Source organism: Haliotis cracherodii, unplaced genomic scaffold, assembly GCF_022045235.1.
Source record: "Haliotis cracherodii isolate W230 unplaced genomic scaffold, xgHalCrac1.p SCAF_4, whole genome shotgun sequence".
NCBI lineage: Eukaryota > Metazoa > Mollusca > Gastropoda > Lepetellida > Haliotidae > Haliotis > Haliotis cracherodii.
The window spans coordinates 63378376-63400579 of NW_027266297.1; the positions used below are offsets into that span (position 1 = coordinate 63378376).

Consider the following 22204-nt stretch of genomic DNA (forward strand, 5'->3'; position numbering starts at 1 on the left):
GTTTTAACCGCTATGCTGGTATAAATCGCTTGGGTCAAAATACATACAGTGGGGTCAAATTACTATTGGGGCCCAAATGCTATGGGGACATAATTACTATAGGAGTCCAATTATTTTAGGTCAGGGGGTCCAATAGCCACGGAAGAGCCATAGTACTTTGGGATGGGAGGTCCAATTGCTATGTATTTTTTTATGAAAGAAGGATCGGGGGGTCATAGTACTATGGGTTCAGGTCCAAATAGTATGGGGTTCCAAATACTTCATTACACCGGTTTTTTAGTATTCGCCCAATGAGGGTAGAATGGATACCCCATCCCATGTATTTTGGTATGTCGCGACCGGGGATCCAACCACCGACCTTCTCAGGGCAGAGCGCTTGGAGGATTTCACCGAGGGGATGTGGCTTTCTTACAGAATAGTCAGAGAGTTAAGTCATTGAGTGTGTTGTTTATCTTCATCAATGAGGGTGAATGTATACTATTACGGTTTCTGCAGAATTTAGACTTTATATCCGCTTACTAAAACCGACTTTCAATACAAATGTTGAGCGTATTCGAAGGACGCGGATTTAGAATTTAAATGACAAGCTATACAATCATATAGGCCTGTAAACCGGTGACTGTTGGATGCATGCAACACAGCACAAGAATTAGATACAGAATTTGTGGAGGTCTACACTCAAATTCGTGGGCATATGTGGGCAGAGCAAGATAAGGGAAGTAACTGTGTCTGTACGTATGCAGTTTTTCTAAAGATTGAATTAACGTTTTGTTACGAGTTGGGTGCAAACATCGCTTTAAATGGAACCATATCGCCCTAAATTCTACTTCTACTATTATTACTACTACTGTTACTACTACTGCTACTACTGCTACTACTACTACTACTACTACTACTGAGCTAGCACTATAAATCGGCATCAGTCCTGACTAGTACACGTAGCCACACAAACACACACACGTACATACACGTCGCTATATAAGTGCAATAATCTTTGACGCGTTGTTAAACCCAATTTCACCTCACCTCACCTCACTAAAATACAGAAACACAAAGTTGTATAAATTGAATCTTTATTCATGACTTTGTGCAACGAGTTGAGCATCTTGTAAATGTATGTACACGGACAGAATAACAAGTAAGAGTTAATAGATATAACAAGCAAAAACTAATAACGTAACAAACAAAACCAGTTGAACCGAAAACATGTTCACAGGGCGATAGTTTAAATAGAATCACAAGTACACATATATACGTGTGAATAAATGTATGTGATTTAAATGAGGATTATGGTTCTAAATCCAATGGAGGAAGTATTTTATCTAACCTCTGAACCAAAAAACATAATCTGAAACAACATTTATCAACAATTTTATGTAACAAACAACTTTCAAGAACTGAGAAGATGAGATTCTTAAAAGCATTGTGGTTTATCAGTATGCGAAGGTTTCAAGTTCAATCCCCGAATGCAGTTATCATTTGGTGTTAAGCCATTCTGCACATTTCCTTGTCTACACTGTGTTCTAATGTAAAGTAAATCTCTAGTGAGGGACATTCACATGTTACAAAATCACCAGAAGTTTTAAATAGATAATCGCTGGGATATTATATAAAGTCCCATTATAACATTCTCGTTTGTGAGACATTTGTGTTTACAACAATAGATAACTAAGCATAGTCATCATAATAAACAAACATTGTATGTAAACGATCACAGCCCAGTTCAGGTATTTTCAGAAACTAAACTTTACCAGATCGCCAATTGATCTAAGTAAGTTTAGTCTCAGATAATCTACAGTTTGACATAGCCAAGGCGTACAACTACAACGCAAAAGCCCCAATTAAGACTTAATGGGTATGATTGGAGATTATTTCTCTCTGCTCAGCCTAATTATGTTAATGGATAATGTGAATGTAGCAACTTTGAGAATATGCCTTATTTATAAAAAGTAGGAAGTCAGACGAGGGACCAATTTTGCCCACTGGAAATGACAAATTTTAAAATAAATATTCTTATTTGTTTTAAAAAATGTGGGAAATGTTTTTACGATTTGAACGTCTACTAGATCCAGTCCAGAAGCTTGACCGCCTTTTCATCACCAAAAAGAAGATTCATACATATACTACTTCATTTACTTGCAGTGTAACTGAACTCTGTCAATTATAGATACATGATATATGATGGATGTACAACTCTGCTCCAATACCACCGAAATATCCATGCATATCTTGTCTCGCCGCCTGAATATTCATGCATATCTTCTCACAACTCCTTGATGTTCATGCATATCTTCCCATATCGCCTGAATGTCAGTACAGATCTTCCCACATCAACTGAATATCATTTCATATTTTACCATTTCTCCTGAATATCCATGCATATCTTCCCATAGTGCATAGATATTCCAGCATATATTTCCAGATCAGCTGAATATATATGCATACTTTCCCACATCAAGTGAAAACCCAAGCATTAAGATGCATATGTTCACTTGTCAAATATTTGATATATTATATATATACGGCCTTAGGCTTCTATCCCATGTTGTATATAAACCACAAGAGTGGCCTTCTATTTCATGTTGTATGTAAACTACAAGGGTGGCCTTCTGTTTCATGTTGTGTATAAACTACAAGGGCGACCTTAAGCTTCTATCCCATGCTGTATATCAACTACAAGGGTGGCCTTCTATTTCATGCTGTGTGTGAACTACAAGGACACGCGAAACTTTCACAGTCATGTTCATGGTGAAATGTAGACGTCGAATACACTAAAGCTGATTCGCGGATTTAGCGTTGCTTAATGAATTGAAATTTAGCCTTTTTCTTTCTGGTAAACCTTACCAATTTGATCATGAAATGTATCGACCAACTATTTTAGAAACAAAACAAATTTATTTTGTCCAGTGCCACATTAAATGCCATAGGAAAAAGAACTTAATACATACAACTGGTCTCTGAATGTTGAGGAAAGTATAAAATCATATTATCTCTCTAACAGCTACTGCTTTATTCGTGCCCTAACTAGATGATTTTCAGGCCGCTTCATCTCATTCAGGGTACCCATGTTTCAATAAATATGATTATAACAAAAAGTACGAACTAAAAGGAAAATAAATAAAAGTGTAGAAGTGTCTATAGTATAACAACTTAAAAACATATAATATATGTGTTGGTCACACCTCTATACCCGGCGTTCATTATATCCCCAACATGCTGTGAGATCATGTCAGACAGAAATATACTCAGAAACGTTATTTTGCAAAGATGTGTCTTAAAGTTAGTGCTACAGCAATAGAGAAAAGTAAAAGAAAAGCTCACTGCTCAGAGGATTTAAAGAGGGTGTGAAGGTGTGCTAGTGATGTCTAGCGTCCAGTGTCTAGTTTTCCCCACGGCTCCCAAGTAGGATGTTATTGTAAATGTCCACTGTCTGCTATTTTATGCATAGAACATATAGCGTCAAGATTATCATTTGGTCTCCATGGTCACCCAGATGTGCAAAAAAAACGCAAGAGTTACATGCAGCCTGCGATGATGACCAAGGCCCGACAGATGTGAGTTGAGGTCATACATGTAAAGATTACATCTAAAAGTCATGTTAACACCGCAACCTAATGAGTGAGCATATGTGCGTAGAGGCTGAGATTCATGTTGTCATCGATGCCTGTTAGAGGCGTACGCGGGTGTAGAGGCTAATATTCAAGATATGACGTTAGCCTCCTGGATGTGCATATTGACGTAAAGGCTCAGATCTACGTAGTCACCCAGGCCCGTTGGATGTGTATGTGTGCATAGATGCTAATATTCAAGTTATCACGTTAGCCTGCTGGATGTGCATATTGACATAGAGGCTGAGGTTCATCTTGTCACCCAGGCCTGTTAGATGTGTACGCATGCGTAGAGGCTTATATTCATGTTATTACGTTAGCCTGCTGGATGTGCATATGTGCTGCTATTCATGTTGTCACATTGGTTTGCCAGTTGTGTACAGCGAGTGTTGGTAGAACCCAGGACCTGATGTGACAATCTTTACTGGCAAGTTCATTTGTCTCTCACCGACAGCCCTGTCTCCCCGCTGTCTTCTCTGTTGAAACCCTTCCCTGAATTTTTGTATGAACTGCAACGACAGGGCGATCTGTAGCACCCCCACCGCTATCAGAATAGCCACTGCCAAGGCGCCGCCTACAAGATGGGGAGTAACAACTGACAGTGCAGAGGTGTGAAGGGATGTTGAAATCTCCGATCTCTCGTCCCGAGCAGGTGTGGTTGATGATGAATACGATAATAAGACAGGTGTAGTTGATGTTTCATCCGATGGTAAAGCAGTTGTAGTTGATGTTGGACCCGATGATGCAGGTGCAGTTGATATTGGATCTGATAATAAAGCAGATGCGATTGATGTTGGATCCGATAATAAAACAGGCGTGATTGTTGTTGGTCCTGATGACGGAGCAGGTGTAGTTGATGTTTGATCTGATGATGTAGAAGGTGTGGTTGATGTTTGATCCGATGATGAAACAGGTGAAGTTGATGTTAGATCCGATGGTGAATCAGGTGTAGTCGACGTTGGATCCGATGATGAAACAGGTGTAGTTGATATTGGATTTGATGATGAAGCAGATGTATTTGATGTGAGATCTGATGACGAAGCAGGTGTAGTAGATGTTTGATCCGATGATGAAGCAGGTGCAATAGATGTTATATCCGATGATGAAGCAGGTAAAGTTGATGTTGGGTCTGTTGATGAATCAGGTGTAGTTTGTGTTGGATCCGATGATGAAGCAGTTGTAGTTGATGTTGGATCCGATGACGAATCCGGTGTAGTTGATACTATTTCCGATAATAAAGCAGGTGTGTTTGATGTTGGATCTGATGACGAAGCAGGTGTAGTAGATATTGGATCCGATGATGAAATAGGTGTGCTTGATGTTGGATCGGATAATAAAGCAGGTGCAGTTGATGTTGGATCTGATGATGTAGAAAGTGTGGCTGATGTTTGATACGATGGTGGATCAGGTGTAGTTGACGTCAGAACCGATGATGTAACAGGTGTATTTGAGGTTAGATCCGATGATGAAAAAGGTGTAGTTGATATTGGATTTGATGAGGAAGCAGATGTAGTTGATGTGAGATACGATGATGAAGAAGTTGTAGTTGATGTTGGGTCTGTTAATGAAGCAGTTGTAGTTGATGTTTGATCCGATGATGTAGCAGGTGTAGTAGATGTTGCATCCGATGATGAAGCAGGTGCGGTTGATGTTAAATCCGATGATGAATCAGATGTAGTAAATGTTTGATCCGAGGATGAAGCTGGTGTTGTTGATGTTAAGCCAGGTGATGGATCAGGTGTAGTTTGTGTTGGATCCGATGATGAAGCAGTTGTAGTTGATGTTGGATCCGATGATGAAACAAGTTTAGTAGATGTTTGATCCGATGATGAAGCAGGTGTAGTAAATGTTGGATCCGATGATGAAGCAGGTGCGGTTGATGTTAGATCCGATGATGAAGCAGGTGTAGTAGATGTTGGATCCGATGATGAAGCAGGTGCGGTTGAAGTTAGATCCGATGATGAAGCAGGTCTAGTAGATATTTGATCCGATGATGAAGCAGGAGTAGTAGATGTTTGATCCGATGATAAAACAAGTTTAGTAGATGTTTGATCCGATGATGAAGCAGGTGTAGTAAATGTTGGATCCGATGATGAAGCAGGTGCGGTTGATGTTAGATCCGATGATGAAGCAGGTGCAGTAGATGTTTGATCCGATGAAGAAACAGGTGTAGTAGATATTGGATCCGATGATGAAGCTGGTGCGGTTGATGTTAGATCCGATGATGAAGCAGGTCTAGTAGATGTTGGATCCGATGATGAACCAGGAGTAGTAGATGTTTGATCCGATGATGAAGCAGGTGTAGTAGATGTTGGATCCGATGATGAAGCAGGTGCGATTGATGTTAGATCCGATGATGAAGCAGGTGTCGTAAATGTTTGATCCGATGATGAAGCAGGTGTTGTTGATGTTGGGCCCAGAGAAGAAACAGGTATAGTTTGTGTTGGATCCGATGATGAAGCAGGTGTAGTTGACGTTGGATCCGATGATGAAAAAGGTGTAGTTGATATTGGATTTGATGACGAAGCAGGTGTAGTAGATGTTTGATCCGATGATGAAGCAGGAGTAGTAGATGTTAGATCTGATGATGAAGCAGGTGCAGTTGATGTTAGATCCGTTGATGAATCAGATGTAGTAAATGTTTGATCCGAGGATGAAGCAGGTGTTGTTGATGTTGGGCCCGGTGATGGATCACGTGTAGTTTGTGTTGGATCCGATGATGAAACAGGTGTAGTAGATGTTTGATCCGATGATGAAGCAGATGTAGTACATTTTGGATCCGATGATGAAGCAGGTGCGGTTGATGTTAGATCAGATGATGAAGCAGGTGTAGCTGATGTTTGATCCGATGACGAAGCAGGTGTAGTAGATGTTTGATCCGATGGTAAAGCTGGTGCGGTTGATGTTAGATCCGATGATGAAGCAGGTGTAGTAAATGTTTGATCCGAGGTTGAAAAAGATGTTGTTGATGTTGGGCCCGGTGATGAAACAGGTGTAGTTTCTGTTTGATCAGATGATGAAGCAGTTGTAGTTGATGTTGGATCCGATGGTAAAGCAGGTGTAGTAAATGTTTGATCCGAGGATGAAGCAGGTGTTGTTGATGTTGGGCCCGGTGATGGATCAGGTGTAGTTTGTGTTGGATCTGATGATGAAGCAGGTGTTGTTGATGTTAGATCCGATGATGAATCAGATGTAGTAAATGTTTGATCCGAGGATGAAGCAGGTGTTGTTGATGTTGTGCCCGGTAATGGATCAGGTGTAGTTTGTGTTGGATCCGATGATGAAGCAGTTGTAGTTGATGTTCGATCCGACGATGAAAGAGGTGTAGTAGATGTTTGATCCGATGATGAAGCAGATGTAGCAGATGTTTGATCCGATGATGAAGCAGGTGCGGTTGATGTTAGATTCGATGATGAAGCAGGTGCAGTAGATGTTTGATACAAGGATGAAGCAGGTGTTGTTGATGTTAGATCCGATGATGAATCAGATGTAGTAAATGTTTGATCCGAGGATGAAGCAGGTGTTGTTGATGTTGGGCCCGGTGATGGATCACGTGTAGTTTGTGTTGGATCCCATGATGAAACAGGTGTAGTAGATGTTTGATCCGATGATGAAGCAGATGTAGTAGATGTTGGATCCGATGATGAAGCAGGTGCGGTTGATGTTAGATCCGATGATGAAGCAGGTGTAGCAGATGTTTGATCCGATGACGAAGCAGGTGTAGTAGATGTTTGATCCGATGATGAAGCTGGTGCGGTTGATGTTAGATCCGTTGATGAAGCAGGTGTAGTAAATGTTTGATCCGAGGATGAAACAGGTGTTGTTGATGTTTGGCCCGGTGATGAAACAGGCGTAGTTTGTGTTGGATCAGATGATGAAGCACTTGTAGTTGATGTTGGATCCGATGATGAAGCAGGTGTAGTAAATGTTTGATCCGAGGATGGAGCAGGTGAAGTTGATGTTGGGTCTGTTGATGAATCAGGTGTAATTTGTGTTGGATCCGATGATGAAGCAGTTGTAGTTGATGTTGGATCCGAGGATGAATCAGATGTAGTTTGTGTTGGATCCGATAATAAAGCAGGTGTGTTTGATGTTGGATCTGATGACGAAACAGGTGCAGTACATATTGGATCCGATGATGAAATAGGTGTGCTTGATGTTGGATCGGATAATAAAGCAGGTGCAGTTGATGTTGGATCTAAAAGTGAAGTAGGTGTGGCTGATGTTTGATACGATGATGAAGCAGGTGCGATTGATGTTAGATCCGATGATGAAGCAGGTGTAGTAAATGTTTGATCCAAGGATGAAGCAGGTGTTGTTAATGTTGGGCCCAGTGATGAAAAAGGTGTTGTTTGTGTTGGATCCGATGATGAAGCAGGTGTAGTTGACGATGAATCCGATGATGAAAAAGGTGTAGTTGATATTGGATTTGATGAGGAAGCAGATGTAGTTAATGTGAGATACGATGATGAATCAGGTGTAGTTGATGTTGGATCTGATGACGAAGCAGGTGTAGTAGATGTTTGATCCCATGATGAAGTAGGTGTAGTAGATGTTGGATCCGATGATGAAGCAGGTGCGGTTGATGTTAGATCCGATGATGAATCAGATGTAGTAAATGTTTGATCCGAGGATAAAGCAGGTGTTGTTGATGTTGGGCCCGGTGATGGATCAGGTGGAGTTTGTGTTGGATCCGATGATGAATCAGTTGTAGTTGATGTTCGATCCGATGATGAAACAGGTGTAGTAGATATTTGATCCGATGATGAAGCAGATGTAGTAGATGTTGGATCCGATGATGAAGCAGTTGTGGTTGATGTTAGATTTGATGATGAAGCAGGTGTAGTAAATGTTTGATCCGATGATGAAGCTGGTGCGGTTGATGTTAGATCCGATGATGAAGCAGGTGTAGTAAATGCTTGATCCGAGGATGAAGCAGGTGTTGTTGATGTTTGGCCCAGTGATGAAACAGGCGTAGTTTGTGTTGGATCAGATGATGAAGCAGTTGTAGTTGATGTTGGATCCGATGATGAAGCAGGTGTAGTAAATGTTTGATCCGAGGATGGAGCAGGTGAAGTTGATGTTGGGTCTGTTGATGAATCAGGTGTAGTTTGTGTTGGATCCGATGATGAAGCAGTTGTAGTTGATGTTGGATCCGAGGATGAATCAGATGTAGTTTGTGTTGGATCCGATAATAAAGCAGGTGTGTTTGATGTTGGATCTGATGACGAAGCAGGTGTAGTAGATATTGGATCCCATGATGAAATAGGTGTGCTTGATGTTGGATCCGATGATAAAGCAGGTGCAGTTGATGTTGGATCTAAAAGTGTAGAAGGTGTGGCTGATGTTTGATACGATGATGAAACAGGTGCAGTTGATGTTAGATCCGATGGAGAATCAGGTGTAGTTGACGTTTGATCCGATGATGAAACAGGTGTAGTTGATATTGGATTTGATAATGAAGCAGATGTGGTTGATGTTGGATCTGATGATGAAGCAGGTGTAGTAGATGTTGGATCCGAGGATGAAGCAGTTGTTATTGATGTTGGGCCTGGTGATGAAACAGGTGTAGTTTGTGTTCGATCCGATGATGAAGCAGGTGTAGTTGATATTGGATTTGATGAAGAAGCAGATGTAGTTGATGTTGGATCTGATGATGAAGCAGGTGTAGTAGAAGTTTGATCCGATGATGAAGCAGGTGTAGTAGATATTGGATTTGATAATGATGCAGATGTGGTTGATGTTGGATCTGATGATGAAACAGGTGCGATTGATGTTAGATCCGATGATGAAGCAGGTGTAGGAAATGTTTGATCCGAGGATGAAGAAGGTGTTGTTGATGTTTGGCCCAGTGATGAAACAGGTGTAGTTTGTGTTGGATACGATGATGAAGCAGGTGTAGTTGACGTTGAATCCGATGATGAAAAAGGTGTAGTTGATATTGTATTTGATGAGGAAGCAGATGTAGTTGATGTGAGATACGATGATGAAGCAAGTGTAATTGATGTTGGATCTGATGACGAAGCAGGTGTAGTAGATGTTTGATCCCATGATGAAGCAGGTGTAGTAGATGTTGCATCCGATGATGAAGCAGGTTTTGTTGATGTTAGATCCGATGATGAATCAGATGTAGTAAATGTTTGATCCGAGGATGAAGCAGGTGTAGTTGATGTTGTGCCCGGTGATTGATCAGGTGTAGTTTGTGTTGGATCCGATGATGAAGCAGTTGTAGTTGATGTTGGATCCGAGGATGAAAGAGGTGTAGTAGATGTTTGATCCGATGATGAAGCAGATGTAGTAGATGTTTGATCCGATGATGAAGCAGGTGCGGTTGATGTTAGATCCGATGATGAATCAGATGTAGTAAATGTTTGATCCGAGGATGAAGCAGGTGTTGTTGATGTTGGGCCCGGTGATGGATCAGGTGTAGTTTGTGTTGGATCCGATGATGAAGCAGTTGTAGTTGATGTTGGATCCGAGGATGAAACTGGTGTTGTTGATGTTTGGCCCGGTGATGAAACAGGTGTAGTTTGTGTTGGATCAGATGATGAAGCAGTTGTAGTTGATGTTGGTTCCGATGATAAAGCAGGTGTAGTAAATGTTTGATCCGAGGATGAAGCAGTTGAAGTTGATGTTGGGTCCGTTGATGAATCAGGTGTAGTTTGTTTTGGATCTGATGATGAAGCAGTTGTAGTTGATGTTGGATCCGAGGATGAATCCGGTGTAGTTGATAGTATTTCCGATAATAAAGCTGGTGTGTTTGATGTTGGATCTGATGACGAAGCAGGTGTAGTTGATATTGGATCCGATGATGAAATAGGTGTGCTTGATGTTGGATCGGATAATAAAGCAGGTGCAGTTGATGTTGGATCTAAAAGTGTAGAAGGTGTGGCTGATGTTTGATACGATGATGAAGCAGGTGCAGTTGATGTTAGATCCGATGGTGAATCAGGTGTAGTTGACGTTTGATCCGATGATGAAACAGGTGTAGTTGATGTTGGATCCGATGATGAAACAGGTGTAGGAAATGTTTGATCCGAGGATGAAGCAGGTGTTGTTGATGTTGGGCCCAGTGATGAAACAGGTGTAGTTTGTGTTGGATTCGATGATGAAGCAGGTGTAGTTGACGTTGAATCCGATGATGAAAAAGGTGTGGTTGATATTGGATTTGATGAGGAAGCAGATGTAGTTGATGTGAGATACGATGATAAAGCAGGTGTAGTATATGTTTGATCCGATGATGAAGCAGGTGTAGTAGATGTTGGATCCGATAACGAAGCAGGTGTAGTAGATGTTCGATCGGATAATAAAGCAGGTGCAGTTGATGTTGGATCAAAAAGTGTAGAAGGTGTGGCTGATGTTTGATACGATGATGAAATAGGTGCAGTTGATGTTAGATCCGATGGTGAATCAGGTGTAGTTGACGTTTGATCCGATGATGAAACAGGTGTAGTTGATGTTGGATCCGATGATGAAACAGGTTTAGTTGATATTGGATTTGATAATGAAGCAGGTGTAGTAGATGTTTGATCCGATGGTGAAGCTGGTGCGGTTGATGTTAGATCCGATGATGAAGCAGATGTAGTAAATGTTTGATCCGAAAATGAAGCAGGTGTTGTTGATGTTGGGCCCGGTGAGGGATCAGGTGTAGTTTGTGTTGGATCCGATGATGAAGCAGTTGTAGTTGATGTTGGATCCGATGATGAAACAGGTGTAGTAGATGTTTGATCCGATGATGAAGCAGATGTAGTAGATGTTGGATCCGATGATGAAGCAGTTGCGGTTGATGTTAGATTCGATGATGAAGCAGGTGTAGGAAATGTTTGATCCGATGGCAAAGCAGGTGTAGTAGATGTTTGATCCGATGATGAAGCTGGTGCAGTTGATGTTAGATCCGATGATGAAGCAGGTGTAGTAAATGCTTGATCCGAGGATGAAGCAGGTGTTGTTAATGTTGGGCCCAGTGATGAAAAAGGTGCGGTTGATGTTAGATCCGATGATGAATCAAATGTAGTAAATGTTTGATCCGAGGATGAAGCAGGTGTTGTTGATGTTGGGCCCGGTGATGGATCAGGTGTAGTTTGTGTTGGATCCGATGATGAAGCTGGTGCGGTTGATGTTAGATCCGATGATGAAGCAGGTGTAGGAAATGTTTGATCCGAGGATGAAGCAGGTGTTGTTAATGTTGGGCCCAGTGATGAAAAAGGTGCGGTTGATGTTAGATCCGATGATGAATCAAATGTAGTAAATGTTTGATCCGAGGATGGAGCAGGTGAAGCTGATGTTGGGTCTGTTGATGAATCAGGTGTAGTTTGTGTTGGATCCGATGATGAATCAGGTGTAGTTGATGTTGATTCCGAGGATGAATCAGATGTAGTTTGTGTTGGATCCGATAATAAAGCAGGTGTGTTTGATGTTGGATCTGATGACGAAACAGAAGCAGTAGATATTGGATCCGATGATGAAATAGGTGTGCTTGATGTTGGATCGGATAATAAAGCAAGTGCAGTTGATGTTGGATCTAAAAGTGTAGAAGGTGTGGCTGATGTTTGATACGATGATGAAGCAGGTGCGGTTGATGTTAGATCCGATGATGAAGCAGGTGTAGGAAATGTTTGATCCGAGGGTGAAGCAGGTGTTGTTAATGTTGGGCCCAGTGATGAAAAAGGTGTAGTTTGTGTTGGATCCGATGATGAAGCAGGTGTAGTTGACGTTGAATCCGATGATGAAAAAGGTGTAGTTGATATTGGATTTGATGAGGAAGCAGATGTAGTTGATGTGAGATACGATGATGAATCAGGTGTAGTTGATGTTGGATCCGATGATGAAGCAGGTGTAGTAGATGTTTGATCCGATGATGAAGCAGATGTAGTAGATGTTGGATCCGATGATGAAGCAGTTGCGGTTGATGTTAGATTCGATGATGAAGCAGGTGTAGGAAATGTTTGATCCGATGGCGAAGAAGGTGTAGTAGATGTTTGATCCGATGATGAAGCTGGTGCGGTTGATGTTAGATCCGATGATGAAGCAGGTGTAGTAAATGCTTGATCCGAGGATGAAGCAGGTGTTGTTGATGTTGGGCCCAGTGATGAAACAGGCGTAGTTTCTGTTGGATCAGATGATGAAGCAGTTGTAGTTGATGTTGGATCTGATGATGAAGCAGGTGTAGTAAATGTTTGTTCCGAGGATGGAGCAGGTGAAGTTGATGTTGGGTCGGTTGATGAATCAGGTGTAGTTTGTGTTATATCCGATGATGAAGCAGTTGTAGTTGATGTTGGATCCGAGGATGAATCAGATGTAGTTTGTGTTGGATCCGATAATAAAGCAGGTGAGTTTGATGTTGGATCTGATGACACAGCAGGTGTAGTAGATATTGGATCCGATGATGAAATAGGTGCGCTTGATGTTGGATCGGATAATAAAGCAAGTGCAGTTGATGTTGGATCTAAAAGTGTAGAAGGTGTGGCTGATGTTTGGTACGATGATGAAACAGGTGCAGTTGATGTTAGATCCGATGGTGAATCAGGTGTAGTTGACGTTTGATCCGATGATGAAACAGGTGTAGTTGATGTTTGATCCGATGATGAAACAGGTGTAGTTGATATTGGATTTGATAATGAAGCAGATGTGGTTGATGTTGGATCTGATGACGAAGCAGGTGTAGTAGATGTTTGATCCGATGATGAAGCAGGTGTTGTTGATGTTGGGCCCTGTGATGGATCAGGTGTAGTTTGTGTTGGATCCGATGATGAAACAAGTGTAGTTGATATTGGATTTGATAATGAAGCAGATGTGGTTGATGATGGGTCTGATGATGAAGAAGGTGTTGTTGATGTTGGATTCGATAATAAAGCAGGTGTGGTTGATGCTGGATCCAATGATGAAGCAGTTGCGCTTGATGTTGGATCCCAGTATGTAGAAGGTGTTCTTGATGTTGGATCCGATAATGTGTTAAGTGTGGTTGATGTTGGATCTGATGATGAAACTTGTGCAGTGGATGTTGGATCCGATGATGAAGAAACTGTAGTAGATGTTTGTTCCGATGGTGAAGCAGATGTAGTTGATGTTTTATCCGATGATGTAGGTGTAGTAGATGTTAGATCCGATGATGCAGCAGGTGCAGTTGATGTTAGATCCGATGATGAAGCAGGTGCGGTTGATGTTTCATCCGATGATGAAGCAGTTGTAGTTGATGATGGATCCGATGATGAATCTGGTGTAGTTGATGTTGGATCCGATAAAAAAGCAGTCGTGGTTGATGTTGGATCTGATGACGAAGCAGGTGCAGTTGATGTTAGACCCGTTGATGAAGAAGTTTCAGTTAGTATTGAATCCGATGATAAAGGATGTGTAGCTAATGTTGTAGATGTTGGATTTGATGTTGAAGCAGATGTAGATGGTGTTTGATCCGATGATAAATCAGGTTCAGTTGATGTTAGATCCGACGATGAAGCAGTTGTAGTTGATGTTGGATCTAATGATGAAGCAGGTATAGGTAGTGTTCGATCCGATGATGAATTAGGTGTTGTTGATGTTTGATCCGATAATGAAGCAAGCGCGGTTGACGTTGAATCCGATGATGAAAAAGGTGTAGTTGATATTGGATTTGATGAGGAAGCAGATGTAGTTGATGTGAGATACGATGATGAATCAGGTGTAGTTGATGTTGGATCCGATGATGAAGCAGGTGTAGTAGATGTTTGATCCGATGATGAAGCAGATGTAGTAGATGTTGGATCCGATGATGAAGCAGTTGCGGTTGATGTTAGATTCGATGATGAAGCAGGTGTAGGAAATGTTTGATCCGATGGCGAAGAAGGTGTAGTAGATGTTTGATCCGATGATGAAGCTGGTGCGGTTGATGTTAGATCCGATGATGAAGCAGGTGTAGTAAATGCTTGATCCGAGGATGAAGCAGGTGTTGTTGATGTTGGGCCCAGTGATGAAACAGGCGTAGTTTCTGTTGGATCAGATGATGAAGCAGTTGTAGTTGATGTTGGATCTGATGATGAAGCAGGTGTAGTAAATGTTTGTTCCGAGGATGGAGCAGGTGAAGTTGATGTTGGGTCGGTTGATGAATCAGGTGTAGTTTGTGTTATATCCGATGATGAAGCAGTTGTAGTTGATGTTGGATCCGAGGATGAATCAGATGTAGTTTGTGTTGGATCCGATAATAAAGCAGGTGAGTTTGATGTTGGATCTGATGACACAGCAGGTGTAGTAGATATTGGATCCGATGATGAAATAGGTGCGCTTGATGTTGGATCGGATAATAAAGCAGGTGCAGTTGATGTTGGATCTAAAAGTGTAGAAGGTGTGGCTGATGTTTGGTACGATGATGAAACAGGTGCAGTTGATGTTAGATCCGATGGTGAATCAGGTGTAGTTGACGTTTGATCCGATGATGAAACAGGTGTAGTTGATGTTTGATCCGATGATGAAACAGGTGTAGTTGATATTGGATTTGATAATGAAGCAGATGTGGTTGATGTTGGATCTGATGACGAAGCAGGTGTAGTAGATGTTTGATCCGATGATGAAGCAGGTGTTGTTGATGTTGGGCCCTGTGATGGATCAGGTGTAGTTTGTGTTGGATCCGATGATGAAACAAGTGTAGTTGATATTGGATTTGATAATGAAGCAGATGTGGTTGATGATGGGTCTGATGATGATGAAGGTGTTGTTGATGTTGGATTCGATAATAAAGCAGGTGTGGTTGATGCTGGATCCAATGATGAAGCAGTTGCGCTTGATGTTGGATCCCAGTATGTAGAAGGTGTTCTTGATGTTGGATCCGATAATGTGTTAAGTGTGGTTGATGTTGGATCTGATGATGAAACTTGTGCAGTGGATGTTGGATCCGATGATGAAGAAACTGTAGTAGATGTTTGTTCCGATGGTGAAGCAGATGTAGTTGATGTTTTATCCGATGATGTAGGTGTAGTAGATGTTAGATCCGATGATGCAGCAGGTGCAGTTGATGTTAGATCCGATGATGAAGCAGGTGCGGTTGATGTTTCATCCGATGATGAAGCAGTTGTAGTTGATGATGGATCCGATGATGAATCTGGTGTAGTTGATGTTGGATCCGATAAAAAAGCAGTCGTGGTTGATGTTGGATCTGATGACGAAGCAGGTGCAGTTGATGTTAGACCCGTTGATGAAGAAGTTTCAGTTAGTATTGAATCCGATGATAAAGGATGTGTAGCTAATGTTGTAGATGTTGGATTTGATGTTGAAGCAGATGTAGATGGTGTTTGATCCGATGATAAATCAGGTTCAGTTGATGTTAGATCCGACGATGAAGCAGTTGTAGTTGATGTTGGATCTAATGATGAAGCAGGTATAGGTAGTGTTCGATCCGATGATGAATTAGGTGTTGTTGATGTTTGATCCGATAATGAAGCAAGCGCGGTTGATGTTGGATTTGATGACGAAGCAGGTTTAGTAGAGGTTTGTTTTGATGATGAAGCAGATATGGTTGATGTTGGATCTGATGACGAAGCAGTTGTAGTTGATGATGAATCTGATGATGAAGAAGGTGTAGTTGATGTTGGATTCGATAATAAAGCAGGCGTGGTTGATGTTGGATTTGATGAAGTAGCAGGTTTGGTAAATGTTTGTTCTGATGATGAAGCAGATGTAGTTGATGTTGGATCGGATGATATAGAGGGTGTGGTTGATGTTGAATCCGATGATAAAGCAGTTGTAGTTGATGATGGATCTGATGATGAAGAAGGTGTAGTTGATGTTGGATTCGATAATAAAGCAGGCGTGGTTGATGTTGGATTTGATGAAGTAGCAGGTTTGGTAAATGTTTGTTCTGATGATGAAGCAGATGTAGTTGATGTTGGATCGGATGATGTAGAGGGTGTGGTTGATGTTGGATCCGATGATGAAGCAGTTGTAGTTGATGTTGGATCGGATGATGAAGAAGGTGTAGTTGATGTTGGATTCGATAATAAAGCAGGTGTGGTTGATGTTGGATCCAAAGATGAAGCAGGTGCGCTTGATGTTGGATCCGAGGATGTAGAAGGTGTGGTTGATGTTGGATCCGATAATGAAGCAAGTGTTGTTGATGTTGGATTTGATGATGAAACTTGTGCAGTGGATGTTGGATCCGATGATGAATAAACTGTAGTAGATATTTGTTCCGATGATGAAGCAGATGTAGTTGATGTTGGATCCGATGATGTAGGTGTGGTTGATGTTGGATCCGATGATGAAGCAGGTGTGGATGATGTTGGATCTGATGACGAAGCAGGTGTAGTAGATGTTAGATCCGATGATGCAGCAGTTGCAGTTGATGTTTGATCTGATGATGAAGCAGGTGCGGTTGATGTTACATCCGATGATGAAGCAGGTGTAGTTAGTGTTGGATCCGATGAAAAAGCAGGTATAGTTGATATTGGGTCCGATGATGAAGCATTTGTAGTTGATGATGAATCCGATGATGAATCAGGTGTAGCTGATGTTAGATCCGATGATGAAGCATGTGCAGCTGATGTTAGGTCCGATGTAGCAGTTGTTGTTGATGTTGGCTCCGATGAAGCTGTTTTAGTTGAAGTTGGATCCGATAATAAAGCAGGTGTGGATGATGTTAGATCTGATGACAAATCAGGTGTAGTAGATGTTGGATCCGATGATGTAGCAGGTGTGGTTGATGTTGGATCCGATGATGAAGCAGGTGTAGATAGTGTTGGATCCGATGATAGAGCAGGTATAGTTGATGTTGGGTTCAATGAAGCAGTTGTAGTTGATGATGGATTCGATGAAGAATCAGGTGTAGCTGATGTTGGATCCGATGATGAAGCAGGTGCAGTTGATGTTAGATCAGATGATGAAGACTGTGTAATTATTGTTGGATCCGAGGATGAAGCATGTACAGCTGATGTTAGGTCCGATGAAGCAGTTGTTGTAGATGTTGGTTCCGATAACAGATCAGGTGTAATTGATGTTGGATCTGATGATGAAGAAGGTGTAGTAGATGTTGGATCCGAGGGTGAATCAGGTGTAGCTGATGTTAGATCCGATGATGAAGCAGGTTCAGTTGATGTTAGATCGGATGATGAAAAAGGTGTCATTGGTGTTGAATCCGAGGATGAACCATATCGAGCTGATGTTAGGTCCGATGAAGCAGTTGTTGTAGATGTTGGCTCAGCTGAAGCAGTTGTAGTTGATGTTTCATCCGAAAATAAAGCAGATGTGGTGGATGTTGGATCAGATGACGACGCAGGTGTAGTAGATGTTGTATCCGATGATAAATCAGGTGTGGTTGATGTTGGATCCCTTAATAAAGCAGGTGTGGTTGATGTTGGATCTGATGACGAAGCAGCTGTAGTAGATGTAAGATCCGGTGATGAAATAAGTGTATTTATTGTTGGATCCGATGATGAAAGAGGTGTGGTTGATGTTGGATCCGATGATGAACTAGGTGTAGCAGATGTTGGATCCAATGATGAACCAGGTGTAGTAGATGTTGGATTCGATGGTAAAGCAGGTGTAGTTGGTGTTATTTCCGATGATGAAGCAGTGGCGGTATTTGACGTGTAGGTTACAGTTAGTAGCTCTGACAGCGAAGCAGGTGAAGATGATATCTTATCTAACGGGGAGGTCTCTGTTACAGATGTTATTGTATTTGACGGGAAGGTCTCTGTTACGGATGTTATTGTATTTGACGGGGAAGTCTCTGTTACAGATGTTATTGTATTTGACGGGGAGGTCTCTGTTACGGATGTTATTGTATTTGACGGGGAAGTCTCTGTTAGGGATGTTATTGTATTTGATGGGGAGGTCTCTGTTACAGATGTTATTGTATTTGACGGGGAAGTCTCTGTTACAGATGTTATTGTACTTGACGGGAAGGTCTCTGTTACGGATGTTATTGTATTTGACGGGGAGGTCTCTGTTACGGATATTATTGTATTTGGCGGGGAAGTCTCTGTTAGGGATGTTATAGTATTTGACGGAGAGGTCTCTGTTACAGATGTTAGATCTTGCAGTGTAGAAGATGCAGACGATTTTGTATCTGCGGGAGAGGTCACTGTTAACGATGACGTTGCATCTGACGGAGAGGCCACTGTCGTAGCCGATGAATCAGACGGTGAAACAGTTATGGTCGTCGTTCCAGCTACTTCTGACGCGCGTATCGTCGTAGATGTGTCTGACAGTGGAAATGGCATAGAAAAGAAAAGTGATAACTCGGTCGGCGATTGAGAAAACAAATGAATCACAAATACTTGGAATAAGACATATTGGTAAAATCAATTCTGAAAAGTTATTAATTATCAAAGGCACAGCATATATCACACAAGTCATCAAACGTCGCAAACGTGTGGACAATGAAATATATATCGTCTTAAACTAGATGGTGGACCTTGATAATATTTAAATGTGTTCAAAGATTATATAAATGTGTTGCAGGGAACCGGTAAATATATCGACTCATCCGACATCGACTTCAACCGGGTCAAATAGTGATAAATTAAAAAGGGTTTTGTCGGGATCATGAAGTTCGACAAGGCAAGCTTTCAATGTATGTACAAGACACTAACGACTTTATTTAGATGGGATTACTCAATATAATAAGTATAAGAATCACCCATCATATACCTATTCATAATAATGATAATTATCATAATCATTATCACAACAAATGAAGGCTACTCCAATTTTACAAATTTTGCGAGATAATCACACATGATAAATACACGCATGTTTTTATCACTATAGAAAGGGAGGGAAATGTTGTCAGCAATGTGTATACTGGTGTAGCACCTGAATGAGGCGTTGTATCGGAGATCGGGGACGTTGATGTAGACGTCAGTGATGTCGATGAAATTGACCTTGGAGTAATGTTGTCAGCGATTGTTGTTGGGGTTGTTGTGTCAGTAGTTCTCTGTGCAGAAGCTGAAATCAGCGATATTGTTATTGAAATCAATAAGTCGTAACAGGATGCTTGGCAGAGGATGTCGCATGGGTGGACTTGGCGATGGGTGAAGTTTGTTTGTTTGTTTGTTGTTGAACGCCACTCTCAGCAATATTCAAGCTATATGACGGCGGTCTGTACATAATCGAGTCTGGACCAGACAATCCAGTGATTGACATCATGAGCATCGTTCCACGCAATTGGGATACGATGGTATGCATCAACCAAGTCAGCGAGCCTGACCACCCGGTCCCGTTTCTCGCCTCTTACGACAAGCATAGTCACCTTTTACGGCAAGTATGGCTCGGTGAAGTAGAGCGGTAGCTGGGTCTGTATGGAGACTCTGTGGGAAGGAAAGATATTCCTTTTTCAGTCATGTGATGACAAAAATTAAAAAAATATGTTTGATATATATACGCAACCAAAAAAGCAGGTGTGCACCAAATTAAAGTGTTATTATGTATTGTTCCATACAACTGAAGCACGTGCTTTGTACCAGTGGGTCGGATGTAGAATCTGGAACACACAGGTCAAGGACACTATGCTTCCATCCCATCCGGGTTCACGATCACCCGGTTTCACAAATCATGCAGAAGAGAATACGTGCCCACGAGAGGTAAATACATACAGCCACTTAACCTACTGTATGACATGTATCCTACGTCACTGACTAGGCAACACTAACAGGTGGGATGTTCCAGTCATGCATGAGGACCTGTTCCATTTGTGTGAGGTCAAATGATGGTTGAGGCTATCTTTTCACACGCCTCAGTCAACATGGATGTGTTTGATGTTACAAAGATCTGCCCAGCGCAGACTATTGACTGTCTGTGCCGGAAATTACCCGTTCGAGCAGTGTAGGGACCGTAAGACTCGCGAAAGACTACTTCCGGTACCAGCATTTCCGGTGACAAACCTATACTCATGAACTAGTTTTGCCTTCGAAATGAGTGACCGCCAAAGCTTACTTTGCTAGACGGGACAAGACCACACATGGTTGTCACCGCTGTTGACAGCCATCATTGTCTGCTAATTTCAGAATGATAATATCTGTGATTTGTCATTCCTGCAAAGTTTATCGGTTCCTGACAACTGACAATCAGTGCAGTACTGTCCTTTAGACATGTATTTTATTGTAAACGTGAAATTTAGTTTATTAAATTATATTCATGGACTCTTAAATTATGAAAGAAATAAATGTTGTGAAACTTAAAATTAAAAATATATTGTTGGGTCATATTTACTGTCAAACACCTTCAAAGTAAATTATTTTTCTTATATTTGTCAATTAGAAGCAGAAAGCTATTTTTTAAATGTATTCTTTTTGAAGGAGACAGTTGGGTTTTGTGGGTTAAATAGCATGTTCATAAATTGTTTATATTTAGTTTCTGTATCAAATATGAATAGATATAACAATGCAGATCTATTTTCCTTTGCACTTTTAGGCTTGCGCTTAAATTTAACTCTCATCCATATCTCCAGGATGACTGTATGGAAGTTCATTGTTTCATTGGTAATCTGTTGTATTATCTGGGCATTTTTTTTAACCGATGAACTGAAAATACATTATCATCCATTCAATGTGTATTTATGATAAGTTAATATCCAGTGTCAATTCAATATTACTGGTTAATACCAGAAATTTTCAAACACATTTCTATTGTGTGGCATTATTCACACGTAAAAAAACAATAAATAAGCTTTAGATTAGTGTAAAAGATACTGACTTGTGGTGTCAGGGAGGTGTACGGGAAGGATGTCGGAGTCAACTCGGAAGATGAACTTGCCAGCAACACCAACGTTAGACAGTTTAGTAATGTTGATGAGTTCATGAGACATGGATCCCGGCAGGAGGTACGACATCGCCCCATCACCAGCTTGGAAGCCGCTCTGGAACACACAAATTAGCGGATATGTAGTCAGATATGTATACAGCCAGCTCAGATACACATTGTTAACGTCGCACAGTCAGGGACGTGTACAGCCAGCTTAGATACACAATGTGAACGTCACACAGTCAGCGACGTGTACAGCCAGCGTAGATACAAAATGTGAACGTCACGAGTCAGATAAACATACAGCCAGCTTAGATGCACAATGTGAACGTCACAAGTCAGATAAATATACAGCCAGCTTAGATACACAATGTGAACGTCACAAGTCCGATAAATATACAGCCAGCGTAGATACACAATGTGAACGTCATAAGTCAGATAAACATACAGCCAGCTTAGATGCACAATGTGAACGTCACAAGTCAAATAGATATACAGCCAGCTTAGACACACAACGTGAACGTCACAAGTCAGATAAATATACAGCCAGCTCAGATACGCAAAGCATTTAGTTGTATTTAAATTATTATGACACCCTGAATACAATCCGACCTCGGCAGTGTCGGATAACTCCATTTTATGTACAGTGGGGTTAAGTCTGGTGTAATTTTCACGTCGATTTGCTGCACAAATAATGCACTAAATGCTGCACATTTCTCCAAATACACCATTGCGTTAATTGCATAATTGCGTTATCTACGTTGCCCAGCTACATCTATGGAGAACAACTCACGAGACACTTCCCTCTCAAAAGTAACGTCGTCCAATTTACACAGAGCATTTAGCCCAAAGCTCAAAGCCCCAAGCCTCCAGCCCCCAATTGTTCTTCATAG

The 22204-nt window shown here is 41.3% G+C and overlaps 1 protein-coding gene across 1 annotated transcript; it reads right to left on the bottom strand.

Moving 5' to 3' along the window:
- Positions 1-1096: 1096 nt before the first annotated feature.
- LOC139479589 (pneumococcal serine-rich repeat protein-like) lies at positions 1097-21391 on the bottom strand. The gene is made up of 3 exons (XM_071262428.1): positions 21264-21391; positions 19386-19517; positions 1097-18771 (listed from the first exon to the last, which is right to left on the bottom strand). The coding sequence occupies exons 1-3, from the start codon at positions 21373-21375 to the stop codon at positions 3965-3967; spliced, it is 15051 nt and encodes a 5016-aa protein (XP_071118529.1). The 5' UTR covers positions 21376-21391; the 3' UTR covers positions 1097-3964.
- Between the last annotated feature and the right edge of the window lie 813 nt (positions 21392-22204).

Excerpts from the sequence above, each read along its gene's own strand:
- LOC139479589 (XM_071262428.1), bottom strand. The coding sequence starts at position 21,375 with ATGTCTCATGAACTCATCAACATTACTAAACTGTCTAACGTTGGTGTT. Across the intron at positions 19,518-21,263 it reads ACACCTCCCTGACACCACAA|CTTCTGCACAGAGAACTACT; the intron begins GTCAGTATCTTT and ends CGCTGATTTCAG. Across the intron at positions 18,772-19,385 it reads CGATACAACGCCTCATTCAG|ACACATCTACGACGATACGC; the intron begins GTGCTACACCAG and ends TTCCACTGTCAG.